Here is an 11,433-nt window from a genome sequence, read left to right on the forward strand (position 1 = left end):
TAGACTTTTAAAAAATGTTCATCTGAGTATTATTAGTCAAGTGCCAAGGGATTCCTAGACTCAAGACTTTTGTTTGCCATTACACAACAATGTATACTGGATGAGTTACCCTTCCAATTCATTTCAGAATACTAATCAATTATGACTGCTCTACTATAATTCTGGTTGAAGCTTATTTTAGTAAAACAGAAACCTTACCTCGGGTCATTTCCCATTAAAATGATTTCCAGTAAATTATTGTTCCTACTAGCACCCACATGTCGAAAGGATTCATAAACGTACAATATACCTAACAGCATAACAGTTTAAATACACTACCTGAAAGAGTGACGATTCCCCTGGGTCGAGGCTGCAACCGCAAATATTTGTTACAAAAGTCGGCAGATTCAAGGGCCAAAAACAAAACATTGCCCAAAAAATAGCCCGCTGTTTGGCCTACTGAATTGCAAGTAGAAGCATAACCCACATTTTCCCGGGATAACATAGTTAACGCCCAACCATCCACAGCGATGTCCTGAGTGGCTGCCAGGAATTCAAACAAAAAGAAAGTCACAGTGAGAGCAACAACATCGGGGCTTCTGCCATCTGTACTCCCGAGCAAGTGGTCCACTTGAGTGGATAGATATATCATGAAGAATCCCAATATGTACTGTGTAGGGACAAGCCAAGATTTGCGACGGCCGAAGTTCCTAAAGTAAACCGCATCAACTAACGGGGCCCAGAGTAATTTGAGACTGAAGGGCCAAAAGACAAAACTGAAGAAAGCCTGATCTGTATAGCTAACATTTTTGCTCTGCAAAATAAGTGGGATGCTTCCTGCCAGGCCCAGTGGAATGCCCTGAAGCACGTAAAGAAAGAGCAAAAGCAAAATGCTGCTTAATTCGGCCCGGCAGCTCCTTGGGGGTTTTGAGAGGTCACTAGCGCCGATATCCCCCAGAAGAGCTTCTTTGTCCCCTTCCCCGCCCACCAACTCCGGATGATCATCATCCCAGGAGCCCGGCGGTAGAGGACCGCTCTTCATATCCAGAGAGTGGTTGAAAGTCCCTGGCCGTCGTTGCCGACTATTGTCCTTGTGGGAGATGGTGGGAGACATATCAGAGACGATGCAGAACCCCGTTTGTGGGAGGCCGGGGCTGAGCGTCTTGGATCCGTCTAGTCCCAGGTCCAAGGCTGTCGCTCTGGACCAGGGTGTCAATGGCTCAGGGAGGGGGACAGGGCGCGGGTTGATAAGGGCACTCCTTACTGCCGTCCGGAGTGCTGAACCCCGGAGCCAGTCCCCTGGCTGGAAGCCCAGGCGATGCCCAGGTATTTTCTCCTTGGAGCGGCGTCAAGGAGCCTGAAGAAGCGCCCCCGGCAGCCGGGCCGGGGTCGAGACTGGAGGAGGGGGCCGTGGTGCTGCGATGGAAACAGGCCTGTAGCTGTAGCGAGAGAAACGGCCAATTCCCCGACCCACCGCCCGCTCTCGCCGCCACCAATGCGACAGACAGCACTTTCTCCACTGGACTCCTGAGATACAAGATAATTTCCTGCCTCGAGCTTCAGGAAGTGGTCCTAGTCTCAAATGCGTCCTGATCCCGCCTCCAGAGCAAGCCAATCAGGACACGATCCAGCGGCCGAGTTCGGAAACAAAGCTTGGTAGGAACCCGAAAGCCCAGCGGCCAGAACCTCACGGGACAATTAACGCGGGCGCACCGTGAGGCCGGGGCGGGGCGCCGCGCGAGGTCTGGCTCCATGAGCGCATGCGGCCGTCTGGAAAGCGTGGGCCTCGGTCATTGGGTCCCAGGGGCCACGTGAGGGCGGGTTCAGGCGGGCGTGTGCCTGCTGCCAAACTTAATACCTTGCAAACTCTGAGTGGCCTCGGTCCTCGTCATTAGGCTGGAGGTGGGCAGTGCCCCAAGTCCAGGCTGGGAATTTTGAGATGTCCCTGCTTTCGTGGGCCAGGGAGAAACAGAGAGAAGGACTGAAGTTTACGAAATTTCCTTATCAGCAAGCAGGGGCGCCTTGGGTCCCCCAAAGAGTAAAAACAGCCCTGGTTAAATGCTGAAGCGTGTACCTTAAGAATGCCTACTTACGGAATGAATGAAATTGCTCGAAAGATTGCTCTGTAGTCCGTTTTTCCAAAGTGATGGAAAAGTGTAGCGGAATTGAGGCCTGGGTAGCTAACTGGGACGTTGGGTAGAGTGAAATTGTAAGACTCCTTCTCTCTCAGTTTTTGACCTACTGTGAAAGGTCTTGTAAGAGCCAAATGTTAGTTCTTTTTCATGTTTACTCACGTATGTTACTGAAATGATCACAGGGAACTTAACCTTGGGTAACCAACAGCATAAGTTGTAATACATAGAAAATACGTTACCTATACAATTTTACATATGATATATATATAAAATATATTATTTTACATTGGATAAGTATTTAGATACTAAAACCAAAAACTTAAAACCTATAATTAAAGTTAAACATTCTCAGCCTCCCACCATTTGAGATGAAACATGTTATTCCTACCTCTTCCAAATACAAATGTTGAAATAACAGTTCATCTCAAAATTATTTAGAAAAAGTGATTCGCTTCCTTAAGATAGACATTGAAGACTGAATACAAAAAGTTACATACTTGTTAAATGTAACCTAGAGTTTGCACAGGAAATCAAACTATATAAACAGTACTTTTCTGAAAACTAACTTTGTGCGATGTTGCAGGGATGGTAGTTCTTAAAGAGAAGTTCCATTTGTGGGCATCAAAGATCTGTGCACTTGATAAGAATTTTGCTATAGGCATAGTAAGTTACAAGTGTATATTTGCTGACCAATGAATTATATAATAGAAAGTTTATTCTTAAGCTAGTTTAATGTAGGAATGTAAGTGGAAATTATTTGTATTGCAAACTAGTTGTACAACATATATCACAAATTCTCAATCACTGCCTCCATCCATTTAAATATTGCAAAATAGCTTTTTGTGTGTGTATGCTCTTTACTTATCCCTGAGATGTTGGTATAGTCATGATTAAATTCTTTTCAATTTTTATATTAGAAAATTTCTCCCATTATTTTTTAAAAGTAGTGTGTATAGGTGAACTGAATCTTTGCTTGTCCAAAAATTGTTATTGCTGACTTGCAACTTGTAGTGTAATCAGATATATTCATCTGACTTTTTTTCTTTTGTAAATAGGTTTTTTTTTTTCTGTCTCATGCTTGTAAGGTTTTTTTCTTGATTTCTAGATGTGCCTTTAAAAAAACATGAATCCTTCCTGGTTATAGTCATTAACTAGGTTACATCTTACTCTAAAACTTAGCACTCTATTTTACTTTTGGCCACACCTATAGAAGTTCCTGGGCTAAGGATTGAACCCCAACCATAGCATTGACAGTGCCCGATCCTTAACCCACTGTACCATTAGGGAACTCTTAAGATCTTATTTTTTACCTAAAGTACACTGAAGGTAAGGGGTGGGTCAGGAAATTCTGATGTAGGATGTGGTACAATCTTGGCTTAATTAAGGTGTAGGTAGCAATGTAATATAATGCCAGATATTACATATAATAAGCCAGCTGGTTATACATAATGTATACCCCACATTGAGTATCTAAACTCTTGGGCTTTTTTTAGAGAATCCAGCCCTAACCCTAAAAACTGACATTATCTTCCCTGAACCTGATATGGCAGTTTTAAACATAGCTTCCAAAATCTTTTTCACTTCTGCCTTCTAGAGGTAGAGCCTCTGTCCTTTCCTTGAATCTAGGTTCTCCGACCATTAGGATATAGCTTAAGTGATGCTGGAATAATTTCCAAGCTCAAGTCTTAAGAAACTGGTAGTTTTCACTTCTTGTCTCCTGAGATATTCACTCTTGGAATTGAGTTCCATGCATTAAGGGAAGGACCATCTGGAAGGGGCTTGAGGCCCTGGCTTTTGCTGGCTGAGCACCCATTCAGTAGCACCAACTTGCCAGCCCTGAGCTGTTTTGGAAGTGAAATCTTCCAGCCCCAAGTTGAGCTCCTCTTGCTAACATCATGTGGCTTCGAGGCAAGCTTTCAAGGCTAAGCCATGCTCAAATTGCTGTTTCCTCCTCAGAAGACTGGGGGCCTTCGTGTGGGGCAGACTGAGATACTCCTCTACAAATCTGGGAGCACTCTCCCACCAAGCTCAGTGTACCTCCGCAAGTGTGGTACAACTCACTACCACTGTGAAAACAAGACCATATAGCGTGGGACTTTCAGCCAGTACAGTTGTGAGCAGCTGCTCTTTTTGCATACTCAGTGCACCTTACTGACTTCTGTTACTATCATTCTCCCTTTTCTTTGGGAAACCGGTCTTCCTTGATTGATGTATTCTGGTAAAGCTAGTGAAACTGCCATACACAAAACCCTCCAATCCTGTTAGTTATGATTCTTTTTGCCTTCAATTGTTCACCCCCATCCTCCACTGCCTACTCCTGAATGACCATAGGAATGAACACAGGGTCCACAATAGGCTTATCAGAGTCTGTTGTATGGATTTGCTAAAATTTACCAAACAGGCTCATACTTAAGATACTGATGACCATTTAGCTTCTTTCTGGTTTGATGATTTGTTTTCCCAATACTTCCTCATATTAATATGTATAAAATATTATTAATTTAATATTATACATTATAAGTTAATATTGATTTATTAATATTGTTTACATAAAAATATACTATATTAATATAATATATATACTATTAATATATAATATATAAATAAAGCACACATATATTTTAGAAGAGAAATTTCTGGGTAAAAATGTATATTTACTTTTTTCGCTGTTATCTTTTTAGTGCCACATCCACGGCATATGGAATATCCCAGGCTAGGGAGCCAATCAGCTGTGGCTGCAGGTCTGTGCCACAGCCACAGCAACACCAGATCCAAGCCTCATCTGCAGCCTACACCACAGCTCGAGGCAATGCCAGGTCTTTTAACCCATGTCTTCATAAATACTATTTGGGTACTTAACCTGCTGAGCCATAATAGGAACTCATAAAAATGTATATTTAAAATGTATCATATGGGAGTTCTCTTGTAATACAGCAGGTAAGGATCTGGGGTTGTCACTGCAGCTGCTTGGGTAGCTGTTGTGGTGAGGGTTTGATCCCTGGCCTAGGAACCTCCCATGCCACAGGTGTGGCAGAAAAACAAAGCAATGTATTGCCACATAGCCCTCCAAAAAGTTTTGTACCAGTATATACTGTTTAGCTGTGATTAATTACATCTGCTTGTCCCCCATCCCTTTTGTATTTCAAACTTGTCAGTCTACACCAATATGAAAGTACAAAAATGTGATGTTATTTTCATTGTACTCTATTAATGATAAAAACGTTCATGTTTGTTATAAATTTTTAAAAATTTTTATTTTTTCCCATGACTTGTGGCTGAAACTCTCAATAACAATCTGAATTACACCTTGGACTTCCCATGGCTCAAAACAATCTGAATTACACCAAAGAAATTTACATGTAACATATTTTCATACTATTGGTTTTTGACGATTGATACCAACAACAACAAAAAAAAGTCACTTGCCATCTGGTTCTACAAGAATTAAGTCACTAGCCACAGCAATTGCTGACCTTTAATACACTCTGAAATGTCTTCAGGGCAGAGGTCAGGAATGAGGCACTCTATGCTCTGGGAAAACTGGCAGAACAGGCCTTCTCATAGTTAGATATTTTCAGGGGGAAGTTTTATGAACCCAATTTCTTGCATCTTCTGATACCTAGACAAGCAAAACCATGAATGCAGATATCTACTTCTCCTGACTAGCAGCAACTTTCTGTGGTGTGCTTGATTGTAAGTAACCTCCTTCACCTAAACCACATACATACTGACCTCTACCCCTTCTCTGTTTGAAGCAGTTCCTCAGAACTCTCTGCGAGGCTATCTCCCAGGCAATAGTCTTCAATAAGTCCCATATATGACTGAACTTGCAGCTTTCATATTGCCCCTTCTCTTTCTTTTTTTTCAGTTGACATATCAATCCAATTTTTGTTCCTTTGCTGTTATCCTGTTTTTCCATTTGGAAACTTGTGGAATTTTTCCATTATTTTTGGAGTTCAGGATTGTCATCAGAATGTATGAAGGTATGGGCATGTATGTGTTTCTATTAGTTTTATTCAACATTTATTAAACCCTTTTTTTTTTTTTTTTTGGTCTTTTTGCCATTTCTTGGGCCGCTCCCGCAGCATATGGAGGTTCCCAGACTAGGGGTCCAATCAGAGCTGTAGCCGTTGGCCTACACCAGAGCCACAGCAACGCAGGATCCGAGCTGCGTCTGCAACCTACACCACAGCTCACAGCAACGCCTGATCCTTAACCCACTGAGCAAGGCCAGGGATCGAACCCACAACCTCATGGTTCCTAGTTGGATTCGTTAATCACTGCGCCACGATAGGAACTCCTATTAAACCTTTTTGAACAAAGTTCCAACTCTTTCTTGAACTTAGAGAAATTTTCTCTTATAATGTATTTGATTTTTCCCTTCTTTTTTTCCTCCTCATTAATGCCTCCTGGAAATCTTAGTAAACTTTTAGTTTATTTACTGGATTTATCTCTTTAGTCTTCTCTCACAACTTTACCTTTTCTTTTTTGCTTTATGTTATTAGAAACTTCCAAAGTAAGTCTGTCAAAGACAAATTGGAATTGCATAAAATTTGTGCATTTTGGAGTTCCCATCATGGTTCAGCAGTAATGAACCCAGCTAGTATCCATGAGGATATGAGTTTGATCCCTGGCCTCACTCTCTGGGTTAAGGATCCATTGCTGCTGTGAGCTGTGGTATAGGCTGCATATAAGGCTCGGATCTGGGGTTGTTGTGGTTGTGACATAGGCTGGCAGCTGTAGCTCTGATTCAACCTCTACCCTGGGAACTTCCATATGCAGTGAGTGCAGCCTTAAAAAACCAAAAATAAAAAAATTGTGTCTTTTGCCAGGTAAAAATGAATAAGGGGAGCACAGGTGATGTTTAGGGAAGTGAAACTATTCTGTATGATATTAAAATGTTAGTTACATGTCATCATATATTTGTCCAAACGCATAGAATGTATGACACCAATGTAAACTATGAACTTTGGGTTTTAATATATGTCCGTGTAGGTTCATCAGTTATTACAAATGTACCACTCTGTGGAGGATGTTGATCATGGGAGAGGCTATTGCTTGTGTGGAGGAAAGGGGTGTATGGGTGCTTTATGCTCAATTTTGCTGTGAAAATATAAGTCTATTTTTAAAAACCTGTGCATTTCAAAATAATGTAAATTTATCTCATTAGAAAAAGGACTGTAGGAGTTCCCGTCGTGGCGCAGTGGTTAATGAATCTGACTAGGAACCATGACGTTGCGGGTTTGGTCCCTGCCCTTGCTCAGTGGGTTAACGATCTGGCGTTACTGTGAGCTGCGGTGTAGGTTGCAGACACAGCTCGGATCCTGCGTTGCTGTGGCTCTGGCGCAGGCCAATTAGACCCCTAGCCTGGGAACCTCCATGTGCCTCGGGAGCGGCCCAAGAAATAGCAAAAAAAGACAAGAAAAAAAGAAAGAAAGGAAAAAAAAAAAAAGAAAAAGGACTGTAAAAAATTAATTGCATGGGGGTTGGAAGTGATGATTTGATGAATAAAAATGGCAGATTATCAATGACTATCGAAGTTTGGTTATCTTGGAGTTCATTATACTATTCTGTTTATTTTGTACATGCTCAAAATTCTCTATAATGAAAAGAAAGAAGAAAAACAAAATGAACAAAAAATTTAATTGGTTAACAGCCATTAGTAGTTCTGCTATTTGGTCTTTTTCAGAAAACAAAAGCAAAAACAAAAGCATAGAGGGAGAAACAGAATTTTACTGGAAGGACATTGATGGCCTCCCAGAATCAGTAGAAGGCTGGGAGGCCTAGCTCGGCAAAAACACAGAAACTAATGCAGCTTAAAGCTTGACAGCAGGAGTTATAACTATAGTTTTATAGGAAGTTTTTCAAAAAACTACTCCACTGCCAAGCCTACTATTTCTGAGCTTCAAGTTTTTCCTGGGCTTTGTTACAAAAATTAATACCACCATCTAGTGGCCTCTTCCTAAATCTATATGTAGTTTCAGATTTCTTGACTGGTTTTCCAGTTCACTATCCTCTGAATGGTATCTTCCTGTATTCCTCAGAATTTGGGGGGTGGGGGAAATGGTGGGAGGAATCAGGTTTATCGAGGTATAATTTATATACAGTAGAATCTTAGTGTGCAATTCTATGAGTTTTGACAAATATAAACCATTTTGAGAAATAGTTGTATAACTACCACCACAATCAAGATATGGAATAGTTACATCACTCCAAAGAGTTGTCTTGTGCTCATTTGAAGTCAGCCTCTCTATCCAGTCCCCACTCTCTCAAAATCACTGATATGTTTTCTTTCCCTGTACTTTTGCCTTTACCAAAATGTCATACAAATAAAAATCATACAATGTGTGCCTTTGAGTCTGGCTTTTTTCAGTCCACATAATGCATTGGGATTCATCCATGTTGTCAGCTGTATTGATAGCTCCCCACTGTATACCCCCCTTTTTTTTGGCTGAGTGGCATTTCACCGTATGGGTGTACCAACATGTATTTATCCCATTCATCAGTTCAAGAACATTTGGATTATTTCCTGTTTTGGTGATTATAAATAAAGTCACTATAAACACTTGCGTACAGGTTTGTAAACAAAAGTTTCATTTCTCTTGGGCAATTACCTAAGACAGGGCTGCTGAGTTATGTGGTATGTGTATATTTAACTTTATAAGTAACTGCCAAAGTGTTTTCTAGAGTGGTTATGCTATTTTTGTACTCCTGTCAGAAACATTTTTCTTTGCTTATGATCTTCTACCAGGTTTTCTAATATTGCCATATTTTACTTTAAAATTTTTCTTTTCTCATCTTATGAGATTTTAGAAGGCTGGAAAATGACACCAAAATAGCATATCATCTTTATTAACTATTTGTACTACCCAGTTTGTGAATTTTATGTATAATTTTCTTGATTGGGGTCTTGGTAATTTTTGGTTTTATTTATTATAATGTGTTCTATATATTTTAGAGACTAACATACCTGTTTTTTTGCTGTTAAAATTTCCCTGTCTCTTGTCATATTCTAAAGTACATGGTTTTAGGAGTTCCCATCATGGCGTAGTGGAAAAGAGTCTGACTAGGAACCATGAGGTTTCGGGTTCAATCCCTGGCCTCACTCAGTGGCTTTGGGATCCAGCATTGCTATGAGCTATGGTGTAGGTGGCAGATGTGGCTCGGATCCTTTGTTGCTGTGGTTGTGGTGTAGGCAGGCAGCAACATCTCCAATTGAGCTCCTAGCCTGGGAACCTCCATATGCCCCGGGTGCGACCCTAAAAGGACAAAAGACAAAAAATAAAATAAAAATAAAATAAATTACATGGTTTTAAAAATTAGGGCAGGAGTTCCCATTACGGCTCAGTGGTAACAAGCCCAATTAGTATTCATGAGGACTCATGTTCGATCCCTAGCCTTGCTCAGTGGGTTAAGGATCCAGCTTTGCCATGAGCTGTGGTGTAGAAAACAGACATGGCTCAGATTCCTAGTTGCTTTGGCTGTGGTGTAGGCTGTCAGCTGCAGCTCCAAATCAACCCCTACCCTGGGACTTTCCATATGCCACGGGCACAGCCCTAAAAAGACAAAAAAAAAAAAAAAAAAAAAATTAGAGCAGAATAATAATGCTTTATTAAATCATTGGGTACCCACAATGTGCTAGGCACTGGAATATATTCTGAAAATAATAAACATTTTGTATAGTAATGCTTTAGCGTTTATAAAGAGTTTCATGTGTATTATCTAATTCCTATATAAGAAAGTTAAAAGAGAAATACAATCACTCACTACCAAACATTTTTTTTTCCAAATATGTATTCTGGACAATTAAAGGGCACAGAGAAATATAAGAATGAGTGATAGAGGCACAGTCAAAAGATGTATTGAATTGGCTAAGTGATGGAGAAAGTTGGAGAAAGAGATTAAAATGTGTGAGTAGGAGGTTGGGAAGTGGAGAAAGGAAGGCCATTCAAAGAGTATTGGGTAAACATTTCCTTGGGTACCTTTACAGTATACTTTCACATCTTTAAATAGTTTTTGAAATACTGATTACTTATCTTTTCCTACAATTTGTTATTTGTTGGAAGGAATTTTACTTTGGACAACTAATATCGCCACTAGGGAAAGGCTGACTTTGCAAAGCATTCAGGAAAAGCATCTAGTCCTATAACAGTCCCTAAGTAAAGCTGGGCCACACTGCTGTTTTTAGCCACCTCAGATTTGTGGCATCTTGGTTGAATTGAGGCTCTGAATGTAAAGCTCATTACTAGGAAGATATAGAAGTTTAAAAACATCATGCTATTAGTTACAAGTTGAGTTCATAGTGTATTTGAAACTGTGTCCCCTTAAAACCAAGTTCCCCTGCCAAATTTATGATTAACCTCTCTATACAAAACTTGATTCCCTCTCTTGTCCTACCTCTGTTCCCCTCAGGATTGAGGAATATCAAAGAAAAGGGGGGACTGAAACCAAGCAGAACCCTGTGGGTTCTGGGTGTCCCCAGTTCTTTTTTCTAGCAAAAATCATTGGTCTCCTAGGCCTTCACTGAACTCCAAAGAGCAGACTCTAGCAGTTACTAATTAAGGAAGTGAAGGAAACAAGGGGAAAGCAGCCAAGAAATTATAGTTCAGTGACTGTAAAACAGAGTCCTAGGTCCTCCTCAAGGGGTATTCCTAACAATCTGACATATCTTTGAGTCGTTCTGCAGGAACTAAGACTCCTCAACAAGTTGGAGGATGGTGACTACATGCTGAGTGCAAACACTAGACTCCAGGCTGGTTGAAACCAAAAGGTTGATCTTGGAGACTCCTGAAACACTACCCTGTTACCTCACCACCAACCAGTCAGAAGAAAGTCATGCACCTACAGTCCTTGACCCCAAATGTTGCCTTTAAAAATCCTTCCCTGACAGTCATTGGGGGAGTTGAAATCTTTTGAGCATGTGCTGTCTACTTTCTTCACTTGGCACCTGCAATAATTAAACACTACTTTCCTTCACCTCAACCTAGTATCAGTAATTGCCTTCATTGCGTGGCAGGCAAGCAGATCCAAGTTCGGTTTAGTAACAAAAGTACCATGTGTAAGTACTATGATGCCTATTGCCAGAATACTAAATTCATGGACATTATGTAAAAAAATGATTTTGCTATATGAAAACAGCTTAAAGTCCTAAGTTTAAAAATTCCATGTTGGGAGTTCCTGTTGTAGAGCAGTAGAAATGAATCCAACTAGTATCCATGAGGATGTGGGTTCAATTCCTGGCCTTGCCCAGTGGGTTGGGGATCTGGCGTTGCCATGAGCTGTAGTGTAGGTTGCAGACATGGCTCAGATCCCATGTTGC

At 40.8% G+C, this 11,433-nt stretch overlaps 1 protein-coding gene across 3 annotated transcripts in view; it reads right to left on the minus strand.

Annotated features, from left to right (window-relative positions):
* The window catches only part of SLC33A1 (solute carrier family 33 member 1), a 33,787-nt gene extending 32,190 nt beyond the window's left edge, over positions 1-1,597 (minus strand). The window contains exon 1 of one of the 3 annotated variants that reach the window (XM_021068489.1): positions 319-1,597. In XM_021068489.1, coding sequence (XP_020924148.1) covers positions 319-1,093 — 775 coding nt within the window. In that variant the 5' untranslated portion in view covers positions 1,094-1,597. 3 annotated transcript variants of the gene reach the window in all.

This window comes from Sus scrofa, chromosome 13 (assembly GCF_000003025.6).
Source record: "Sus scrofa isolate TJ Tabasco breed Duroc chromosome 13, Sscrofa11.1, whole genome shotgun sequence".
NCBI classification, from domain to species: Eukaryota; Metazoa; Chordata; class Mammalia; order Artiodactyla; family Suidae; genus Sus; species Sus scrofa.